This window comes from Muntiacus reevesi, chromosome 3, assembly GCF_963930625.1.
Source record: "Muntiacus reevesi chromosome 3, mMunRee1.1, whole genome shotgun sequence".
NCBI lineage: Eukaryota > Metazoa > Chordata > Mammalia > Artiodactyla > Cervidae > Muntiacus > Muntiacus reevesi.
This window is the reverse complement of record NC_089251.1, coordinates 172,684,790-172,709,222: the sequence shown is the minus strand read 5'-3', so window position 1 is coordinate 172,709,222 and position 24,433 is coordinate 172,684,790. Positions and strand designations below refer to the sequence as shown.

The 24,433-nt window shown below is 43.0% G+C and overlaps 1 protein-coding gene across 2 annotated transcripts in view; it reads right to left on the bottom strand.

Moving 5' to 3' along the window:
• The window catches only part of LRP11 (LDL receptor related protein 11), a 78,228-nt gene continuing 53,795 nt past the window's right edge, over window positions 1-24,433 (bottom strand). The window contains exons 4-7 of one of the 2 annotated variants that reach the window (XM_065931128.1): window positions 20,178-20,303; window positions 19,176-19,382; window positions 8,324-8,419; window positions 1-1,943 (exon numbers count right to left, since the gene is read on the bottom strand). In XM_065931128.1, coding sequence (XP_065787200.1) covers window positions 1,789-1,943; window positions 8,324-8,419; window positions 19,176-19,382; window positions 20,178-20,303 — 584 coding nt within the window. In that variant the 3' untranslated portion in view covers window positions 1-1,788. The remainder of the gene's footprint in view (window positions 1,944-8,323; window positions 8,420-19,175; window positions 19,383-20,177; window positions 20,304-24,433) is intronic. The other variant, XM_065931129.1, reaches the window with a different exon arrangement.

The following is a 24,433-nucleotide window of genomic DNA, read 5'->3' as shown; positions in this document are numbered from 1 at the left end:
TTAAGAATAAAATTCAATTTATTAAAGAATATTGTACACATAGACATGGGACATCTTTTTATCAAGAATTTCAACACCATAGCAATACTAAATTGTGTTTTAATTTCTTCATGTATAAAAGATGTGCTGAAAGGTGCATGCCTCAACAGTTTTTATTTTATTGGATATGGCTATAGGTGACATCCTTCTATATAAAAACAAATTGCACAGCATCACATAAAGAATACAAACATCTTAAGTTCATTCATAGTCATTTCTCTAAACTCCTTAAAGAGAAATTTAAATCTTTGCTCAATTCTAAAATTCAACAAAATGCTCGAGTTTCTCAGGAAATAAAAAATAACAAATTTCTTTGTTTTCCTACCACTAACTACCCATTTCTTAATATATATCTCCAACCCAAATTAAGTCCTTTACTAAAGGAACAACCTACATCAGGTTCAGTCTAAACATAGTTTTCTAGAGGGTTTTCAAGTATCTTAAAAGATTTACCACTTATGGTAAGAAAAAAAAACTATTATATAAATAGAAGATATTATACATTCGCCTCAGTAGAGTAATTTCTAGAATGTGTATTGTCCCAGCATTAAGCAATGGTGGAAATAATATGCCTTTAAAATCCTACAGATTAAAAGGTAAAAGATGCTAAGCTAGATGCTGGTTTTCTATAAAGATGAATTTGTGCAAAACTCCCTTAAGCTCTGGGAATATATAAGCCTGGCATTAGCTGTTTGCATACTGTAACATTTTAGAGCATTAAATAAATAATGGGAAAAAACTGCATCACTCCACTGAATGGAAGAATCACTGATTCTTAAGTTGATTATTTATTCATGAATCACTGACTCTTATTTTTGCAAAAGCTGTACCCAGAGATCCATTCAGTGTTGTTTTTCCATTTGAATGTGTTTTTTTTTTCTTTCCTCAACACTAATGTTGAAAACCAGTGGCTATATAAGTGAGCTGCGATGTTCTGGACCATTGAACAGCGTTGAGCAGAGATCCGAGAAAAAACTAAACATCCTCCTTGCTCATTTTTCCCTCAGCTAGGTGTCTGTTAAGATTTTGACCTGCCAGTTTCTCTGCTTCTGCTTTAATTTTCTATCTCACTTGATGACCCTGTTAGAGCTACTTGTAATCCAAAGTCTGAGTTACTCTCCTTTGGGAGAATGAAGCAGCCACATGACATGATGTCAGGCAGCCAGTGGAAAGAACTGATATTTACCTTCCTGCAGGCCTCACTGACCTGATCATTAGGCTTATAGCTTAGATATTCTTGCCACGGACAACATCTCATTGAAGGTGTGTGCTCCCTTGAGATCCATCCCCAGAAACAGGTTTTGAAGAGGAGAAGGGAAAGGAGAGCACTGGAAGCTGAAAATGAGGAAGGAGAAGGCCACAGGACAAGGGACGCGGGTGCGATGAAGTGCCGACGGCTGGCTTCTGTGAAGGAAAGTGTTAACACCGCCATGGTCAGGCACCTCTAGAGACACTGAATTTTCTGCCCTGGCTAACTACAAATTCCTATTTTTAGAGCTAGCTTACATAAATCAGAATTGTAAAAGTCTGTAATCATGTGGACTCCTCTAAATTTCAAAATGTGTCACATACTTCCCACGGAAAATCAATACGTAAAAACAAAGGTTGAGTATTTGCAGAATCTTCCAGGGTTTTCAGTAGTTTTCTTAGCTTAGTTAAAAACAGAAGAGGTAATAAATATCAGGACCCAAACTATGTATAAATTATAAGTGAAACATGTCCTTGCGCTCAGCTATTTAGATTCCACTCTTATAGGTACATCCCGTTTATGAGGTAGTCAGATTCCTCAGATGTGATGGGACGAGCTTGTTTAAGTTTCTGTTTCACCAGTCGTAGCCGACAGGCAACCATGAGAAGCAGCAAAGCGGTGATAGCCAAACCCAGGGCCAGAGGAAGCACCGCACCTGCACAGGGCCAGAAATGAACAAGGGTGAGTCAGTGACGAAGAACAATAACAGCTACAATCTACTATATGACAAACACTTTGCGTGCACTGTTTTATTTCACTTGAACAACTAGTAGGCACTTGTACTACAAGTACTATTAATACTACAAGTAGGTACTTGTACTACCTCTGTTTGGCAGATTAACTGAGCTACAGAAAGATGAAGTAATTGGCCTAAGAGCACACAGCTTGTAAACTGAAGGTCTAGGTCTCAAACACAGACTTCCTTAAAGCCAACTTGTGTGGCAAGTTCCTATGAAATGCATATGCCATCAGCGGGTATGTTGCAGTCAGACTCCCCTATATCCAACTTTAACAGACATCCTGTAAACAGATAACTGCAAAGACACTGTAGCCATAGGATATATTTTCATTGTAGCTTACATTTATGGATTCGTACATGATCATTCTCCATTAAGATAAATATGGACAAACTCCTGATTCCTAGCTCTGGTTAGGACTTAAAGACATTTTTATTTCCTAAAGCCAGAGAACCTACTCTCAGCCTGTAGAACCATTATTAAAAACTTCAGGAAGTGACTCCCCTGGTGGTCTAGTGGCTAGGACTGCGCTCCCAATGCATGGAGTCCGGGTTCAATCCCTAGCCAGGGAACTAGATTCCACATGCCAAAACTAAGAGTTTAGGTGCTGCAACTAAGACCTGGTGCAGCCAAATAAATACTTAAAAAAAAAAAAAGTAAGCAAAAAAATCACTACTTCTCCATCACGGGTTCTTTCCCTGTGGGGTTGGTCCTAGACACCTAGACTAGAAGCATCTTTTAGAGTCATCCAGGAGTCTCAAAGGAACAGAGTGTACCCCAGATCAGTCTGTCTTATCAAGCTCAGCAGGGTCTATTCTTAGTCCGATCTGCTCTGTAGTCAGGCCAGGCTTGGAGATGGTATGGTGGAAATATTTTTAGCTACAGGGGCCTTGCCAACTGGTGGAACTAGAGGAGCTGAAATCTCCACTGCATAAACTGACTTCATAATATTTTCTTTATTTACTCATTCATTTTGCATTAATAGCCATGTGCCTGACACTGGTAATCAAAGATAGTAATGAGTGCTTTATACATGAAGTACTTTAATTCCCACAACCACCATATGAATTCGTACTATTTTTATCCCCATTTTACAAATGAGGGAACTAAGTTATCGAGGATTAAGTGACTTGACTAAGTATGATACATGGTACAGACAGTATGGTTTCAGAACCACTATATATACCACTTCTTCAAAAGTTAAATGAGATCGTTTTCTAATGACTTCAAATCTGAGTAAGAAAGACATTTAAATGAAAAGATACAATAAAGTATTATAGTTACTATGGTAGAATTATATAGGAAGTGCAGATATAAAAAGGAGTGGTCCATGCATCTGATTCATGCACGATTTACATGTATGATGGAGCTTATTTGAAATGGGCGAGAGAGATTCTATTTTGACAGTTTCATATTGAGATGCCTAAGGCCAATCCAGGTAGAATTTTCTATTAGGTTCTTTGATTAGTTGGGCTTAAATATGTGAAAGGCTGGGACTTCTCTGGTGGTCCAGTGGTTAAGAATCGGCCTGCCAAATGTAGGAGACACAGGTTCGATCCCTGACCTGGGAAGATCCTCCATGCCATGGAGCAACTAAGCCCGTACACCACAACTACTGAGCTCGTGTGCCGCAAGTACTGAAGCCCACGTGTCCTGGAGCCTGTGCTCCGCAACAAGAGAAGCCTTCACACCCCAACTGGAGAGTGGTCCCTGCTCACCACAACTACAGAAAGCTCGAGCACCGCAACAAAGAGCCAGCACAGCCAAAGTAAGATAAACAAATAGAAATTAAAAACAAAACACACGAAGCCCTTTAGGATTAAGGTGGTGGTCGCAGCTACAAAACCGGGTGAGACTTCCAGAGAGAAAGGGGAGAGAGAAGAGGGCCAGGAACAAGGCTCTAGGAGACATCAACACTTAAGAGGGCAGGCAAAGAAGAGAGCCAGGAAGCATAGAAAGAGACATGTCAGAGGGATGGCTGGCAACCAACCGAGCGGGCAGTCCTGGAAGCAGAGGGCCGAGGCTATTTCAAGAGGAGAGTGGTCAGCGGAATCGAATGCTAAGGAGAGGTCAAGTGAGGCGATGCCTGGAGCGGCCACTGTGCTTAGCAAATGGGAGTTCATTTACAGGGAGACTGAAGGCTGAGGGATGCCGTTTTCTTTCCTGTGTGTTTTGAGAGAGCTGAATGTGTCTAGGGGAATGAACCAGTGGAGACTATAAACACGGGGAGTTAATAAATGATGGAAAAACAAACTTGAGGGGATAAGAAGCTGCAAGGTCCTTATCAGGGACTTTGACAGGTCCTTATCAAAGTCAGAGCGGGATACTGACCTTGGAAAAAGGGGAGGGAAGGAAGAGAGGGTGGGGGGCTTCCCTGGTGGTCCAGTGATTAAGACTCCATGCTCCCAATGCTGGGGACATGGCTTTGATCCCTGGTTGGGGGACTAAGATCCCATATAGAGCACAGTGGGGCCAAGAAAAAAAAGAGAGGGTGGGTACTGACAGGTACTGGGTGCAAGTAACCAAGGAAGTTCACTCCCGATGGTGGTGCTTTAGTCACTAAGTCGTGTCTGACTCTTGCAGCCCCAGGGACTGTAGCCTGCCAGGCTCCTCTGTCCATGGGATTCACCAAGTAAGAATACAGGAGTGGGTTATCATGCCCTCCTCCAGGAGTACTTCTCAACCCTGAGATCGAATTTGAGTCTCTTGTGTCTCATGCATTGACAGACAAGTTCTTTACCACTAGTGCCACCTGGGATAGCTTTGATTTTCTGAGCTTAAAATCATTCCCAGGTATAGCTGGCCTCCTCTCCAAGACAAGAGGAGCTGGAGCTGAGTACACACTAATGGCATTTCAACCTCTGGTATATTTGTGGAATCCTAGGTAAAACTCCTGAAGAAAATTCTCAAGAACATTCTGGAATTGTCTGGGTGCAGGAGGAGGGGATGACAAGGTTGCATCAGTGACTCTTGATACAAAACAGTGTTTTGAGTGAGGCCAGTATTCCCAAGGGCTTCCCAGGTAGCTCAGTGGCAAAGAATCTGCCTGCCAATGCAGGAGACGCTGGAAGCGTGGGTTCGATCCTTGGGTCGGGAAGGTCCCCTGGAAGAGGAAATGGCAACCACCACAGTATTCTTACCTGGAAAATCCCACGGACAGAGGAGGCTAGGAGGCTACAGTCCATGGGGTTGCAAAGAGTTGGACACGACTGAGCACACATGCACAGTATTCCCAAAGAGAATTGTAAAAGATAAAAGTCTGTGTTAAACCAACCTTCTAGAATTTGACTCTCGAGCTGGTGCATACATTCTAGTTTCCTAACGGTAACCCAGAGGGAAGAAGTTCTGAAAGGGCTCAGTTTGGCCCTGAAGGTGTCAGTTTCCCTGCATCTTCTGGTACTAGTCACAAAGATGGATAGGTTACAAAGGATCTGGATAAAAAAGAGACTTTGGTCAACCCTAGGAACCTAAAACCACTTCTTACAAACTGGATCCCAACACCCAGCCCCAGTTCTGCTTGTTCAGGGAAGGAAATTGATTACAGGCTGCTTTTCTAAATGCATGTGACTTGTTTGAAGATGAACACCAGCGTTTAGGCTTCAGGAGAAGAGAGCTGTGATTGAAGACCCCAGTCCCAAGAATGGGACTCAGAGGGAGCTATGGCAATCATAAGACAGCATATAATCTAAGGGGATTTTCTGTTTGCCAAAGTCAGATACGGGCTTCCCAAGTGGCTCAGTAGTAAAGTATCTGCCTGCCAATGCAGGAGACGAGGGTTCAGTCCCTGGGTCGGGAAGATCCCCTGGATAAGGAAATTGCAACCCACCTCCAGCATTCTTGCCTGGGAAAGCCCATGAACAGAGGAGACTGGAGGACCCTGAGGTCACAAAAGAGTTGGATACAATTTAGTGACTAAACAACAACAAAAAGTCAGGCATAGGGTTTCTCTATTGTCAGAGCTGATTCCCGGTTAATTAATCAAGAATGATTTATTAATCACTTTGATGACAAAGAAGATGAAGTCTCCCATAAAGTACTTGCTAGGATACTGAAAGTTATTTTCAACTTTTAAATACTCAGTTGGCATACTTTAATGCTTTTAGTTCAGGTAATTTAAAATTCCCCACCCTCTTCTAAGGGCTTCCCAGGAGGCGCTATTGGTAAAGAACCCTCCTGCCAATTCAAGAGACATGAGATGCAGGTTCGATCCCTGGGTCAGGAAGATTCCCTGGAGAAGAGAATGGCTACCCACTCCAGTATTCTTGCCTGGAAAATCCCATGGACAGAGGAGCCTGGCAGGATACAGTCTCTGGGTTCACAAAGAGTTGGACATGACTGAAGCAACTTCACACACACACACACACACACACACACACACACACACACACACACACACATACTTCTAAAACACACCATGATAGTTTTCTCAGGAATGAGCTAAGTAGATGGACTTCTGTTCATAAGACTGGGAGTGACACTCAGGTGTGTAACAATTAGGACAGGCCCCGGGCAATCAGAACCGAGGGTCTCTGGACACATCTGGCCGTGGAGGCAAGGGGCGAGCCCCGTTCTCTGTGTCTGTTGGCAGGGGGCAGGCTCTTCTTTTTTCTGTATTTTCTGACTGCAGCACTGGGTCTCAGTTGCTGTGAGCAGAGGCGGTTACTCTCTGGTTGCGCTGTGAGGCTGTCACGGCTAACGCCATGGCAGGCAGCCTAGATTAGGAGTAGGCCTGGTTTCCCGGGGTAACATAATTATCAGGCTACCTGGAGCCAGCCAATCAACATATGCCTAGCCAGAAAAAAGGGAACCTATCAGGGGAAAGCTGAAAGCCCCACGCTGGGCCAACAAAAATTACCTTGCAACTGTGTAACCAATCGGCTTAAACCAACTACCCACTGTGTAACCAATCCGATTGCGCCAACTACCTGCTGCTTATTTTGACCTAATAAATACCCTAGAGCACAGGGGCTCGGGGCCTTTCGTCCTCACACACCTGGTGAGGGCGGGAGGCCCTGGCTCGAGTCAGTAGTAAATTCCCCTATTGCGAGTTGCATTGTTTCGAGGAGTCTTCTTTCCCGAACGGGGACTCGGACTACGGGCAGAACAGCACAGCGCTGGCTTCGCATTGTGGTGGCTTCTTTTGTTGGGGCACACAGGCTTAATTGTTCTACAACGTGTGGAATCTCCCCGGATCAGGGATCGAACTGGCGTCCCCTGCATTGGTAGGCAGATTCTCAACCACTGGACCACCAGGGAAGTCCGACAGGCTCTTTTTATTCAAATATCCTGGGACAGCTAAGTCCAGCAGGCCCACAGACTGGGCAGAATCTAGATACTTGATATCTGGATATTTTATTATTTAAAATTTATGCATTATTTAAAATTTATGCATTATTTAACAATGTTATTTAAAAATTAGATGTGACCATTGTTATGAGACCACTTCTGGGGTAAAAAGAAAGTTTTCTCAGTGTTTAGATCTGTAGTTTAATAATCATATTTTGTTCTCCTAAATTGTATTTTACTAATTTGTTTGTGAGATTTAGGATCAAAATCTACCTTTCTACAGGACTATGTTGAAAGTGTTTTCTGTCTACTTAAAAATAACCAAAACCATGAAATTACAGTATTCTTCTTCTACTTACTAAATATCCCCTCTACCTCCTGCACCCTTTACCCATTCCTGTGTCTTCCATCTCTTGTCACTGAAGCACTTGAAGAAAGAACTGTATACTCTAACACCTCTGCCCTTGTTGATCACAAATAACAGTCATAAAAGCCATTATTCATATGGCTTATCACATGAGCCAAGCAATATGCTAAAAGCTCTATAGTGATGTCCTATCTATTCTTCCTAACAGCTCTGGGTATAGTTATTATACCCATCTGACCAATGAGGAAATTGAGACCCAGAGAGAGAAGATAACCTGGTCATGGAGTTAGTGATGGAGCAGGGGATTTGAACCTTGGCATCTGATTCTAGAGCCCATGTTCTTAACCACTGTGTCCTGAGTAGTACTCATTCCACAGAATGTCACGCCTGGGAAAGGGAATGTAGTGATCATCCACTCCAGTCAACTTATAGAACAGAAAGCTGAGGACCAAACCTGTGAAGATACTAGTTCAAGAGCCCCAAGATGAAGTGTGATATAGGAGATGAGAATTTACAGTTTTTCCGACCCATAGATCCCCGTTCTTGTCATGAACTCTTGTAAATTTGCTTGATAACCTCAGTTACAGGATACATGGTCCTGCAATTGTTCCGACTCTGCAATGAGTTTCCAAGGTGAACATTTACCTGCTTCTGGGGCTGGGTGTTCCCTTCCTCCTCGATTGCTCTTTGACTCAAAAATATAATTTTCCTCTTTTCTATTCTTCCCTGAGGAATCACCATCTTTGGAAAATAATAAAACATACTGAAGGTTCATCAGAAAACTTCAGGAAATAGACGTGAAAATACAGCCATATATTTTTTTTAGGAAGAGCTTAAAGAAAGGACTTACAGGCTTTATTTCCCCAATAAACATAGGCCTGTGTTTGATGCTAAAACACAAGATAACCAATGTGACCAACTGAATAACGCAGAGGTGAGGCTAGTGGAAAACCATTGGACAGAGATGGGAAACAAGCTCACGGCTCCAGAGCTTTCCCCTCACCCTCCACCCCTACTGCCCCACCCAGAGAAGGAAGGAGAAAGCTCAGCTAGAAAAGCCAAGGGTTAGGGTTGGACTTTATACCATAGAACGCAGAAACAGTCCAGAAACATTTTTTTCTTTAGAAACTGAACAGTGAGCACATATAAATCACTCACACAAGCTACTTCACTTTCTTACCTCAACGCTGTTTGGCTGGCATTAATAACTCTGTTGCTTTTTTTTTTCTGGTTAGTCTCAGAGAGGTTCAGTGCTTACCTGGGTTCATTCGAGTAATCAGTGAGTCATAGGGTTGAGATTCAAACTCAGATGTGTCTAATTGCTTATTGGTGGAAACCAGCACTTCTGATTTAATGATAGCTTGCTCATTGTTTACCTGTTCTATTCAGTTAAAATATACTCCTGAGAGTAATAGAGGATTAAATCTTAGAATTTTCATCTTAGGTTCTGATGAGCCAGAGCTGTGTCATTCTATTATCTGCCATCTAGGAATTCATAGCACTTGTGTGCTTAATGATATTGATAATATCATAATGAATGAGTTAGTGGAGTTACCCTCACACGGAAGTGTAATTTCAGGTGAGACTTTTGCAAAATAAAATGCTCATTGGAAATGAATCAGAAGTGATCTGCTGACATGAGGAATTTTATGAAGAAACAAACAAATAAAAAACTTTAAAGCTTCTTCAGCATATTGAAAACCAGAGACATTACTTTGCCAACAAAGGCCTGTCTAGTCAAAGCTATGGTTTTTCCAGTGGTCATGTATGGATGTGAGAGCTGGACTATAAAGAAAGCTGAGCGCTGAAGAATTGATGCTTTTGAACTGTGGTGTTGGAGAAGACTCTTGAGAGTCCCTTGGACTGCAAGGAGGTCCAACCAGTCCATCCTAAAGGAGATCAGTCCTGCGTGTTCATTGGAAGGACTGATGCTGAAGCTGAAACTCCAATCCTTTGGCCACCTGATATGAAGAGCTGACTCATTGGAAAAGACCCTGATGCTGGGAAAGATTGAGGGCAGGAGGAGAAGTGGACGACAGAGGATGAGATGGTTGGATGGCATCACTGACTCAATGGACATGAGTTTGGGTAAACCCTGAGAGTTGGTGATGGGCAGGGAGGCCTCGTGTGCTGCAGTCCATGGGTTGAAAAGAGTCAGATACAACTGAGTGACTGAACTGAACTGAACTGAACTGAACTGATGGGACTGGATATCATGATCTTAGTTTTCTCAATGTTGAGTTTTAAGCCAACTTTTTCACTCTCCTCTTTCACTTTCATCAAGAGACTCTTTAGTTCTTCTTCACTTTCTGCCATAAGAGTGGTGTCATTTGCACATCTGAGGTTATTGATATTTCTCCCGGCAATCTTGATTCCAGCCTGTGCTTCACTGAGCCCAGTGTTTCTCATGATGTACTCTGCATATAAGTTAAATAAGCAGGGTGACAATATACGGCTTTGATGTACTCCTTTCCCAGTTTGCAACCAGTCTGTTGTTCCATGTCCAGTTCTAACTGTTGCTTCTTGACCTGCATACAGATTTCTCAGGAGGCAGGTCAGGTGGTTTGGTATTCCCTTCTCTTTAAGAATTTTCCATATTTTGTTGTGATCCACACAGTCAAAGGCTTTGAGGTAGTCAGTAAAGCAGAAGTAGCTGGTTTTCTGGAACTCTCTTGCTTTTTCGATGATCCAGTGCATGTTGGCAATTTGATCTCTGGTTCCTCTGCCTTTTCTAAATCTAGCTTGAACATCTGGAAGTTCACGGTTCATGTACTGTTTAAGTCTGGCTTGAAGAATTTTGAGCATTACTTTGCTAGCGAGTGAGATGAGTACAATTGTGAGGTAGTTTGAACATTCTTTGTCATTGCCTTTCTTTAACAAATAGATTCAAGGGGTTAGATTTGATGAACAGAGTGCCTGAAGAACTGTGGATGGAGGTCATGACATTGTACAGGAGGCAGTGATCAAGACCATCCCCTGGCAACCCACTCCAATATTCTTGCCTGGAGAATCCCATGGACAGAGGCACCTGGTGGGTTTCAGTCCATGGGGTCACAAAGAGTCAGACACAACTGTGTGACTGCCATTTTCACTTTTTCACCAGTGCTGAAATTCCTCATGGCCCCAGTGGTTCTATGAATAGGGGTTTCCTCTCGGTGTTTCACTGGGTGAGAAAACGGAGCATTTAACTTATCTTTCAGATACTCTGTTTTATACTCAGCACAGTTCAATGACTGCCCAGTATCCATCTTCACACACCCTTTTTGCATTCCCTTTACATCATAATTCCTATTTCTGTTCTTGCTTTTTAGACTAATTCATTGGTACCCATTAAATAACCACCAAATCTCATTGTATAGTCACCCACATATTTTGATCTCTGTTGCTTCCAAGGTAGGGTGTCTCCGATGGCTCAGCAGTAAAGAATCCACCTGCAATGCAGGAAATGCGAGTTTGACCCCTGCGTAGGGAAGATCCCCTGGAGAAGGGAAGGGCAACCCACTCCAGTATTCTTGCCTAGAGAATCCCATGGATGGAGGAATCTGGCGGGCTACAGTGGCAAAGAGTTGGATACAACTTAACAACTAAACCACCATTATCTTCAAGGTATTAGTCATTTTTACATTCACCAATTCATTGTAAAATCCCCTAGTAGATAACAAAGTTCATCTTCCTAATGACTTATAGGATTTCTACAGTGATTAACAAGGTTTGGATTAAACAAATCCGTGGTGGGGTGAAAAATCAAATAAAACAGAACTGCTTATTTTGCTTTCTGAAAGACTGATTGTCTGTTATACAAGAAAATATCATATGACAGTGATAATGACCTTTAATTAAGACTCTTTTAGAGATGTCATTTGTAAGGGGTCTAATGCTCAGAATGCCACCACCGAACTTAAAGCTCATAGAGAATGTAAAGACAAAGCAAATAGGTCTAAGAATATTCCTACATAAATTATTTTTATGTATTTAATGAAGAATGTAAACCTTCAGTGTATCTCTCACACACACTAGTGCTGCTCACAGAAGGTGCCGCCACTTACGTTTGATGTGCTATCCCTCTGGTTCTGAATGTTCATTGTTAAAACTGGGAAATAAGATGGAAAAATGTATCTGGGTGGAAATGTCACTCTGTTGATTTGTGAGCTATGAATGTTCACCTTTTAAAAATAATTTAAATGTATACACAAATGATTAATATTTAAGTTGATATAGCAGCAAAAAAAAAAAAAAAAGTGAGCCATCCTGTACTTTGGTTGTTGCTTTAATAAAGGATTTGCACAGGTGTAAAAAAAAAAAAAGACCATCCCCAAGAAAAAGAAATTCAAAAAGGCAAAATGATTGTCCAAGGAGGCCTTACAAACAGCTGAGAAAGGAAAAGACGTAAAAGGTAAAGGAGAAAAGGAAAGATACACCCATTTGAATGCAGAGTTCCAAAGAATAGCAAGGAGAGAGAAGAAAGCCTTCCTCAGTGATCAATGTAAAGAAATAGAGGAAAACAACAGAATGGGAAAGACTAGAGATCTCTTCAAGAAAATTAGAGATACCAAGGGAACATTTCATGCAAAGGTGGGCACAATAAAGGACAGAAAGGGTATGGGACCCAACAGGAGCAGAACATATTAAGAAGAGGTGGCAAGAATACACAGAAGAACTGTACAAAAAAGATCTTCATGACTCAGATAACCGCAATGGTGTGATCACTCACCTAGAGCCAGACTTCCTGGAATGTGAAGTCAAGTGGGCCTTAGGAAGCATCACTACGAACAAAGCTAGTGGAGGTGATGGAATTCCAGTTGAGCTATTTCAAATCCTAAAAGATGATGCTGTGAAAGTGCTACACTCAATATACCAGCAAATTGGAAAACTCAGCAGTGGCCACAGAACTGGAAAAGGTCAGTTTTCATTCCAATCCCAAAGAAAGGCAATGCCGAAGAATGTACCAGAATACTTGGGTATATTTAAAGGTGTCTGCTGATTGTAGCTCATTAGATGATATTTTCCAAAGAAGTTAGGTCAATGAAAGAGGACCTACTCCCTTCAAAATAAGTTTGTGGAAATGACCATCTGATTATCTTCATTTGTGACAAGTACATTTCTTTAACTAAATATTCCATTCATTTGAGAATCCAGTTGATTCCCACCACCACACAGGAAGACAATAAACTATTCAAAACAAAAACATGAAATATGGAGCAGGTGAAAAAAAGAAAGAAAGAAACCCTTTAAATATCCTTTGTGAGAATCCTCTCTGAATAAAATATTTTCCATGATAACCCAAAGGTCGAAGTTGCTCACTCATTATCTCCAGAGATAAGTCCAACAGCGAGGCTTTGGCATGTTTAGCATGGGAATTCGAGAAAGTACGGGCAAACCCCCTCACCCCCATACAGAAATTGTGGATTCACCTAAGTCCATGCTTTAATCTGGAACCTTAAAAAAATGTGGCTAACCTGCTGGGATGAACATGTATTCTAGTTTAAAAAAGAAATCCAGATTCAGGGTCAGGAGGGAGGCTCAAGAGAGAGGGGACATCTGTGTACCTGTGACTGATTCATGTTGATGTATGGCAGAAACCAGCATAATATTGTAAAGCAATTATTCTCCAATTAAAAAGTTACTAGACTAGTCAGAAAATGGAAGAAGTTTGTCTGAGTGTGTAATAAAAAATTTAATTATTAAAAAAAAGAGCAACCCAGATTCAGTGTGAATGGGGATACCCAACCATTTTTCTAGCTAATCTGCAGAACTGTAACCAGATTTCTTTCCTTCAGCTGGGTCCACACAAGAGGACAGCCTTGTTCACAGACAGCTTGGACCACACAGAGAACAGGCCTCACAGCTGCAACCACCCCGGGAAACAGTCCAGCCATTGTGCGTCTGCATCACGAGCAAATGCCAGCCCCCCTGCGGCTCTGAGTACAGAGCATGCGTTCACCGGTGGGACTGAATATTCGCCCACGCCCTTAACTTCATCCTTAGGAACATGCTTGGGATAAATTCCTAACAGCAGGCTAACTGGGTCAAGGCATACATACAAGGCTTCAGAAACTGCCCTCTGGAAGACTGTACAAATTTGAATCCCACCAATAGTAGGTGAGACACTTCTCTATACACTTATAAATATTATGTTTTCACCTTTGCCAATGTGGTAGATTAAAAAACTTCATCTCATTACTTTCTATACTACATTATTAGTATTAATCTTAGTATCTCTTTAGCACGTCTTCAGGGAGCTAAGTCTTATTTATCCTCCCAAGCCTGTGCGGGAAGGAGGGAACAGAAAAATCAATTTGTCTATATTTACTGTACTAGCTGATGATCCTTGTAAAACATTGGCATAGGTCACAAACCATAATGCATTAAAATTTGTTTTAATGACTAGGTTGGGTCTTCGTCACTTTGTGCACGCTTTCTCTGGGTGTGGTGAGTGGGGGCTACTTTTTATTGTGGTCTGTGGGCTCTCATTGCAGTGGCTTCTCTTGTGGTGGAACACAGGCTCGAGGCGTGTGAGCTTCAGGAGTTGTGGCTCTTGGCCTTTAAGATGAGTAGGTTCAGTGGTTGTGGCTCAAAGGCTTAGTTGCTCTGCAGCATGTGGGATCTTCCCAGACCAAGGATCCAACCCATGTCTCCTGAGCTGGCAGGTGGATTCTTATCCACGGCATCACCAGGGAAGCCTCCAACAGTGCATTTTTAAATCTACTGATGTTAGGCTGAATATAACATAATTTCAAATCACAGGTAGTCAGAGGCTGTAGATTCCAGTCTGGTGGTTCAGAGATGATGGAAGAGGAAGGAAATGGGGGCTGCTGTCCAAACAGAAACCACACATTGTGGGAGGCCCTTTCTAACACTTTCAAAGCTCTGTTCTTTTCTTCCCATTTTCTTTACCCTGGACTTTAAAAAAAATATTTTGGCTATCTTAGTACCCAGACCAGGGACTGAACTTGTGCCTAACCACTGGACCGCCAGGGAATTTCTACCCTGGATGTAATACTTTTGTGATTTTGATGGACATTTATTAACATGAAAATATTCATAAGTGAGAAAAATGTTTTGTAAGATAATATCCTAATTTTGTTATAAGTGAATAAATGTACGTGGGTCTGTATATACATTTTGTTGTGGATCACTAAAAACTGTGGAAAATTCTTCAAGACATGGGAATACCAGACCACCTGACATGCCTCCTGAGAAATCTGTATGCAGGTCAAAAAGCAACAGTTAGAACTGGACATGGAACAACAGACTGGTTCCAAATAAATAGGGAAAGGAGTATGTCAGGAGTATATTGTCACCCTGCTTATCTTATATGCAGAGTACATCACTCGAAATGCCGAGCTGGACGAAGCACAAGCTGGAATCAAGATTGCTGGGAGAAATATCAATAACCTCAGATCCGTAGATGACATCACCCTTATGGCAGAAAGCAAAGAAAAATTAAAGAGCCTCTTGATGAAAGTGAAAGAGGAGAGTGAAAAAGCTGGCTTAAAACTCAGCGTTAAAAAAACCAGGATCATGGCATCTGGTTCCAGCACTTCATGGCAAATAGATGGGGAAACAATGGAAACAGTGAGAAACTTTATTTTGGGGGGCCCCAAAGTCACTGCAGATGCTGACTGCAGCCATGAAATTAAAAGACGCTTGCTCCTTGGAAAAAAACCTATGACCAACCTAGACAGCATATTAAAAAGCAGAGACATTACTTTGCCAACAAAGGTCAGTCTAGTCAAAGCTATGGGTTTTCCAGTAGTCATATATGGATGTAAGAGTTGCACTATAAAGAAAGCTGAGCACAGAATTGATGCTTTGAACTGTGGTGTTGGAGAAGACTCTTGAGAGTCCCTTGGACTGCAAGGAGATCAAACCAGTCCATCCTAAAGGAAATCAATCGTGAATATTCATTGGAAGGACTGATGCTGAAGCTGAAGCTCCAATACTTAGGCCACCTGATGCAAAGAACTGATTCATTGGAAAAGACCCTGATGCTGGGAAAGATTGAAGGTGGGAGGAGAAGGGGATGATAGAGGATGAGATGGTTGGATGGCGTCATGGATTCGATGGACATGAGTCTGAGCAAGCTCTGAGAGTTGGTGATGGACAGGGAAGCCTGGAGTCCATGGGGTGCAAAGAATTGAACACGAGTGACTGGACTGAACTGAACTGAACTGAACTGGGAGAAAATGCAACAAATTGTTAATGGTGAGATTTGCTAGATGATTTTACTTCTTCATATTTTTCTGTATTTTCCAAATTTTCTACAGTAAATACATATTACTTGAGTGATTAGGAAAAATAATATATAATAGAAATAATAACTGCATATCATCTCACTGCATCTATGAAACTCCATTCTTTACACCTTCACAGCCAAAGTCAAAGGTTTATTATTAAAAAGGACAGAAACAGAGATGCAGGGACTTCCCTGGTGTTCCAGTGGTTGGGACTCTGCTCTTCCACTGCAGGGGGCACTGGTTCCATCCCTGGTTGGGAAAAAAGATCCCCGTGCTGCTGAGTCATAGGATGGATGACTCAGCCCCCAGCCCCCAAATAAGGAGAGCTGCAAATACATCTCAGACTGGGTGTCAACTTCCATTCACAGTGGTGGCAGCCTGGAGCATTACTTGCAAAAGGATCCTGAAGCTGTCTTCCCTCACCCCCTGCCCCCGCAGGAGACAGAACTGGGATCATAGAGCAGGATCTAGCATGGATAAGGGCTGATGGAGGCCTGCGTGAGTCTACGGTTATTTATCTTCCCTGAAACAGACACCAGGCTAGACAGAGCCTTCGGGGTTACCAATGAAGCCCGAATTAACCAATGAGGAAACTGAGGCTCAGAGACATGGAGCAACTCCTCGGGGTTCTAAACACAGAGCTGGGACTAGACCTCAGGAAGGAGACTGGCCTTGGGTCTCCACTCTGCTTTCAGCTAATTCATTCAAGTTCACGAGTGCCTCTCCATCAAAGTGACGGAGCAGGAGTTCACCCGCTGTGGCCTCTGAGAACTTCGTGAGGTCGGTCAACTTCATCCCTGCTGCCAGACACCTGGTCCCCCCAGCTCTGCTCTTAGGTTCTCCATTTTCATACGGAGAAAATGTACTAAGACAAAGTCGAAGCATTGGATGAAGTGACAAAGTTCTCCCATTAGGTGGCGGTACCAGCAAGGGATAGATAAAGCAGGTCTCTGAAGGGCACTTGCCTAATGGTTTAGTTATTAAGATTCTGCCCTTCCAGCGCAGAGGCTGTGGGTTCAATCCCTATTTGTGGAACAAAGATATCTGTGGTATGACCAAGGTTTTACTTTTTTGTTTTGTTTTTGTAAATCTTTTGTAGAGTATTTTGTAGATATATTTGTATCAAAGCACTTTAAATTAATAGATAACTTTGTAGATAAATTTACAAAGTAGATTAGAAGGAAATATTGAAAGTTAATGTCAATAAAAGGGTGGTATTTTAAGTTATTTCCATTTTCACTATTTGCATCTTCTGGATCTTCTATAATGAACAAAATAGTTTCATAAAGAAGTTACTGAAATAGTGAGAGATTATTTTGGTAATATTTTGTCTGCGCAGTTTGGCCTCTTGTCTGATTGAGAGAAGATAATGGACCAGCGTGGAAGAGAAAGGAGACAGGCAGACCCTTGATACTGCTTCTTATTTAAATATGAAGGGTGTGCTCACAGGGGGGTCTGAGGATCAAGGTGCTGGGTGCTTTCTGTCTTTCCATCAGTCACCAGGTCTTTGGGAAGGTTATAAACTAAATGGCTGGGAAAGCTGATGTGTGGGGGCTGTTTGGCACTCAGGAGACAGGAGCCCTGCCAGGAGTGCGATCCCCACTGTGCTGCCAGCGTCGCCAGCCTTTGGCCCTCAGGAGCAGAACCTAGCTCACCCAGCGCCCTCTAGTCCAGATCCTGGCCCACCTGGTAAAACGATATTGGGGTCTGTCTCACACAAAGGCCTTTGCTATGGGCTTTCCTAGTGCTAAAAAACCCGCCTACCAATACAGGAGAAGTTAGAGACGCTGGTTCGATCCCTGAGTCAGGAAGATCCCCTGGAGGAGGGCATGGCAACCCAGTATTCTTGCCTGGAGAATTCCATGGACAGAGGAGCCTGGTGGGCTACAGTCCATGGGGTCACAAAGAGTCGGACACCACTGAAGTGACTTAGCACGCACGTGCGCAAAGGCCTTTGCTACTTTCTTTTTTCTCCACGCTACCTACTCTGGTCAGTTGTGGCGTTAACCCTGCCCTCAGTTTGAAGCTCAGTCCTTGGTTTGTCCCTTTCTGGGCTTCCTTGGTGGCTCAGTGGTACATAATCCGCGTGCCAATGCAGGAGACACAGGTTTGATCCCTGGGCTTGGAAGATCCCCTGGAGAAGGCAATGACAACCCATTCCAGTATTCTTGCCTGGGAAACCCCATGGACAAAAGAACATGGCAGGCTACAGTCCATGGGGTCACAAAAGAATCAGACATGACTTAGCAACGAAACAACAACAGATTTTGGTAAAATGTATGCAGAGTTTGAGTTCTGAAAGACATTTACAAAAGCATACAGAAATGTGATCATCTATATTTCTCTCTCCTATGTCATATAACTATCCAAATATAAAAGTGTAAAAATTTTTAGAAGAGAATCCTGTAATGCTTTAGGAGTGTGAATGTATTTTAAAACATTATTAGCCATCTCTAAAATAAAGATGATAAATTTAGTTAAATTGGAGGCATGACACTGAATTACCAGCACATCATGCTACTTTTTCAACATAGTACATTATTTTCTTTACATTCACTTGCTTAGTGTGAAGAGGATTTACTTAAACATGTAAGGGTTATACAGTTTCACCTCAAAATAACCTAAAGTTCAGCACTTAGGACATTAGTTTCCTTTAACATAGGCGTTAAAACTTTTAAACTCCACCTTATTTACAATAAATGTATTGATACCTCTGCAGAATGTATTTTATTCAGTCACTTAAGTCGTGTCCTATTCTTTGCAACCCCATGAAGGGCAGCCAGGCTTCCCTGTCCTTCTCTATCTCCCGAGGTTTGCTCAAACTCATGTCCATGGAGTCAGTGACGCCATCCAACCATCTCGTCCTCTGTTGTCCCCTTCTTCTCCTGCCCTCAACCTTCCCCAGCATCAGGGTCTTTTCAAATGAGTCAGCTCTTTGCATCAGGTGGCCAAAGTATTGGAGCTTCAGCTTTAGCATCAGTCCTTCCAATGAATAGTCAGGGTTGATTTCTTTTAGGACTGACTTGTTTGATCTCTTTGCTATATTTATGCGTATTTATAAATGTATTTAATAGGTGTTCCTTGCTATAAATAGTCAGCAAAAAGTCAGTTTTTTTTTTCTTTTTGGTCAAATCATTTGCTTTAAATCTGTCCTTTCTTTTAAGATATTTCCTTAACACTCTTCAAATAGAAGCTCCCTTTGAGCCAAGAGTCATTATAGAAAAGGAGACTCTTTGAGAAAATCGGCTTCAAGTCCTTACCTGGCATCTCAAGATCCATGTGACTTTCTGGTCCCCCAAAGGTGGAATGATTCTTCTTCTCTGTGGTTGATAGTTCAGGTGTCTGTTTTGGGGTGGCAGATTTCTCCGACTTTTCAGGCGACACGCTCCGGCCTGCCTCTGCGCCTGGCCCTGGGGTTCTAGGCTGTGCCAGGGTCGTGTGGGTCTCCATCTCTCGGCCAGCGCTCACTGAGGGTGAAAGAGGTCCTGTCAGTTAGGTTCCTCCCTTGACCTTTACCTAAAACCACCACATTTGCAATAGATTCAAAACATATCATCTAAGATATTTCAGAGCCTCGTTGACAAACTACTAGCTCTTGTTTCCAAATAAGTCATCAGTTCTCTTCCAAGAATTAGCTTTCTGAAATTTCTCATAAAGAAATATACAAAGTACCCTTCAACCTAAGGTTCTGAGATTAGTCATCCTTCCTCAAGTTCTTCATTCAATACTTTCTGTTCTTCAGTAAACGTTTCACAGCCCTTCTTCCTTTCTTGCGGTGTTTATGTACACATTGCTGTTGTTCAGTTGCTAAATCATGTCTGACTTTATGTCCCCATGAGCTGCAGTATGCCAGGCTTCCCTGTCCTTCACTATCACCCTGAGTTTGCTCAGATTCATAAGAATGATTTACAGCTCTGACCTAGCGACACCCTAATGTCATAACTTTTCTAAAAAAATGTATCAAAACAAAACATTAACTCATTTCAGTTTTCTTAAAAAGTGTATGCGAAACAAACTTTTTAGGATGAGGAAGACTGTTTCAGAAAATTGAAAACTATCTCTTAAAATGCCAAGTAATACCAAAATTTGACATTTGTAATTTGCATTAAAGATTTACAGTAAATGCCCATTGAATTTAAGGCATAGCTTGTTCAAGTGAAGTTATACTGAAACCAGGCAGAAAAAGAATACTGCTGAGTGTGCATTTACTGTCAGAATACAGACATCCCTTCTACCCCCAAAATGTGATGCAGGTGACTCACGATTTTGACAGAAAGCTTCATCAGACCCGTCAGGACACTGCTCCACTCCGTCACAAGCCAGAGTGATGTCAATGCAACAGCCATCGTCACAAAAGAAGTGGTAGCGTGAGCAGACACTCGAGCATCCTGTTTATAAACAAATCTCAAGTCACAGGAGTGCAGGAAAGGAAAGTGCTTCCACCGCGTCAGGATTAACCGAGACTGTGTGAACGATAGATGGCTTTGGGTAAGGAGATGCAGGTAATGAGGGGACACTTAACAGGCTGTGCGGCAGCAGTAGGTTCTGGAAAGGTTAGGGGGTTTCTTCTTGACCTTCCTGACTGAACTCTCAGGAATCACCATGGGCTTTTCGTCTCAGGGTCCTTGTCCAAGCCAACAGTGCTAAAGAGGTGCGAGCAGAAAAGCAGCAGCTGTGGTCTTCCCCACCCAGCTCTGGGTGTCCTCCTTCAGGTGACTCACTCTGCATTCATGTGTTCACCCATCACATCCTCGGCAGGCCCCTAGCACTGGTTCATCCTCTGCACAGCCCTTGGCTGGCTGACCTTATTTTATCAGAGACACTAGTTTTTTTTTTAAGTGTACCATTTTTAAAGTCTATTGAATTTTTACCATATTGCTTCTGTTTTATGTTTTGGTGTTTTGCCCCGACGTATGTGGGATCTTAGCTACCCGACCAGGCATCAAACCTGTGCCCCCTGCATTGGGAGATGAAGTCTCAACCTGAAATCTGAGCTGCCAGGGAAGTCCCTCTGGGGTTTATTTTGTGTGTGTGTCATTTTTGATGATTTAAATTTTTTAAATTAATTAATTAATTTATTCTTGGCTGTGCTGGGTCTTCCTTGCCGCTCAGGCTTTTCTCTGGTTTCAGGGCCTGGGCTTCTCACTGAGGGCTTCTTTGTTGCTGAGCATGGGCTCTAGGGCGTCAGGGCTTCAGCAGTTGCGGCTCAGCACAGGCTCAGTCGTTGTGGTCCACGGGCTTATTTGTTCCACGGCATGTGGGACCCTCCTGGATCAGGGGTCCAACTAGCATCTCCTGCCTTGGCAGGTGGGTTCTTTACCACTGAGCCACCTGGGAAGCCCAGAGACACTGCTTTCCACATGCTGTGTGTGTCTTGCACTCATGTTTCCTAAATAATAATTTTTACTGAGATCAACTTTCTACTATTGAACCCTCTTTGCTGGCCATCATAGATCTGTGGTGCTGTAAAGAAAAAATAGAATCTTTAGCTACTAGCTAGTGAGAATTTATTATCTACAAATAATGAAATTCCCTCCATTTTGGAGCGGTGGTGGTGGTTCAGTCGCTGAGTGGTGTCCAACTCTTATGATCCCATGGACTGTAGCCTGCCAGGCTCTTTTGTCTGTGGGATTCTCCAGGCAAGAACATTGAAGTGGGTTGCCATTTCCTTCCTCATTTTGGAGTGCTCAAGAGCTTTTAACCCTCAGAGCTACAAGTATTTTCTTGAAAGGCATTCCCTGAGCCCCCAGCTCTGGCGTAAGCCAACTAATAACCGCCGACACTGGTGATACAGACAAAAGGTATCAGGTTAAAGGAGTCACAAGGAGTCTATACTCTCCAGGGATAGATGGACTAGATAACTGTTTCAGAACATAGGAGAGCAACCATGATGATATTTCTGAGCGTAGAATACACATCCAAGCGGGTCTTGGAAGCATTCTACTGGAAAGAAGTTCAGTTAAAATGCTGGGAAAATGGAGAAGGTAATGGCAGCCCACTCCAATACTCTTGGCTGGAAAATCCCATGGACGGAGGAGCCTGGTAGGCTGCAGTCCATGGGGTCGTGAAGAGTCAGAGATGACTGAGCGACTTCACTTTCACATTTCACTTTCATGCATTGGAGAAGGAAATGGTAACCCACTCCAGTGTTCTTGCCTGGGGAATCACAGGGAAGGGGGAGCCTGGTGGGCTGCCGTCTATGAGGTCGCACAGAGTCGGACACGACTGAAGCGACTTAGCAGCGGCAGCAGTGTGATTGCTGGGTAATATGATAGTTCTATTTTTAATTTTTAGCTCTTAACTAGTTGCATAGTACATAACCCTTCTTAACTATAATTTCTTCATTTGAAATTCCATTAAGTTCTAAGTCCTTTTCCTGAACTATTTTTATGCTCTCTCAATATAAATTGTTACTAATTAGAAAATTAAAACATGTATTTTAACACTTAAAAAAAAATGCTGGGAAAAGAGTCCATCTGGGTGGAAGGCAATTTGAGGATACCTAGATTCTGGAGGAAGAAGAGGTGAAGAAAATAAATGGTGGCAGGGACATCCCTCGTGGTCCAGCGGTTAAGAATCTGCCCGCCAACAGGGGACGAGGGTTCGATCCCTGGCCTGGGAGGATCCCACTTGCCACGGAGCAGTTAAGCCGGTGCGCCTCAACTACTGAGGCTGTGCCCTCCAGCCCCCGAGCCATGACCACTGAGCCCCTGGCTCAGAGCCTGTCCTTTGCAGCAAGCGAAGTCGCCGCAAAGAGAAGCCTGTGCCCCGAAGCTCGAGTAGCCCTCACTCTCTGCCATTGGAGAAAACCCTCATTCAGTAAGACAGACCCAGCGCGGCCTAAAGACACAAACGTGTGTGCTGTCTCTCAGTCGTGTCTGACTCCTTGCGACCCTCTGGACTGTAGCCTGCCAAGCTCCTCTGTCCATGGGATTTCCCAGGAAAGAATATGGGCGTGGGTTGCCATCTCCTCCTCCAGGGGAATCTTCCCAACCCAGGGATCGAACCCGGGTCTCCTGTGTCTCCTGCCTTACAGGTGGATTCTTTACCCATTGAGCGAATACAGAAGCCCTAATAAATAAATAAATAAGCAAACACTTGTTAAGAAACGGTGGCAGAAAGAAGGGGACAAAGCGAGTCAGCAGTTCTGGCTGAGCACCTGGGCCTAGAAAGGAGGATCTGCTTCGGTCACGGGGAAGGGGCTGGGAGGAGAAGTAAAGGGAAACTGCAGACAGCAAGTCAGGATGCAGCCTCTGCTCACATCTTTTAAATGTATGACATGAAAATCCTAACCACCTCAAGGCTTTCCTGACTCCTTGGTCACTATGGAGAGAGATCCATATGAACAATTTATCCATGTGTTTCTGGATCAGTGGTCTCCGGACTTTTTTGACCATGTATATCTCCCATCTATAAATCATATGTATGTGCCACTGTAGTAACATATTTTAATACATGTTATAAAATAGACTGAAAATTTAAAGAGGATTAAAAGTGAACACAAATATAAGTTCTGACATTTTCTTTTCCATTTTATAAAATGCCTTGACTGTCTGCGGGGGATCCTGTACGGAGACCACACAACTGGGTTACCTTGGGGGTGTCTGTTGGCCTGCTCTCTGAGTAGATTATTGCTTGTTTGTTTTTCTATTCATTTTGGCTAGATCATTTTTTGCAAAGCCTGAAAACATGTGGCCTCGACATCCAAATCTGAATCAAGTTAGCACAGAAACAAGGGTACATGCCTGTCTGTTTACTCTAGAACTTGCATCTTTGATTACCAGAAAGCAAGCTAGCGGCAAGATCCGTACATGTAATCAAGGGGACAGAAGCCCAGTCAATCCCCATCTCTCAGCTTCAACGTCTCTATGTGGTGTCCTATGGCTTCCCAGGTGACTTGGTGGTAAAGAATCCACCTGCCAATGCAAGAGACTCAGGTTTGATCCCTGGATCGGGAAGATCCCCCAGAGAAGGGAATGGCAACCCACTCCTGTATTCTTGCCTGGAGAATCCCGTGAACAGAGGGGCCTGGCGGGCAGAGTCAGACATGACTTAGTGACGAAACGGCAGCAGCAGCAGCATGCGGTGTCTTGTTAACTTTAATTCAGTTTGCTATTCCAATCTAACCAGTGAGTGATTCCAGAAGGCAGTTAACACAACATAATTCTTTTTATTTTCTGTATAAAGCTGCATACATAAGATCTCTCTCTCTTAAAGTTGCTCAGTTGTATCAGACTCAGTGTGACCCCCTTGGACTGTAGCCCGCCAGGCTCTTCTGTCCATGGGGTTATCCTGGCAATAATACTGTAGTGGGTTGCCATTCTCTTCTCCAGGGGATCTTCCCGACCCAGGGATCAAACCCTGGTCCCCCACATTTCAGTCAGATTCTTTTTTTACCATCTGAGCCACCAGGGAAGCCCTACATAAGACCGATTACACCCGACTGGCCTTTCAGTAATAAGAGGTAAATCATAGCACCCTCTGCAGCTTCAAACACACTTTCGTCATATTGAGAAAG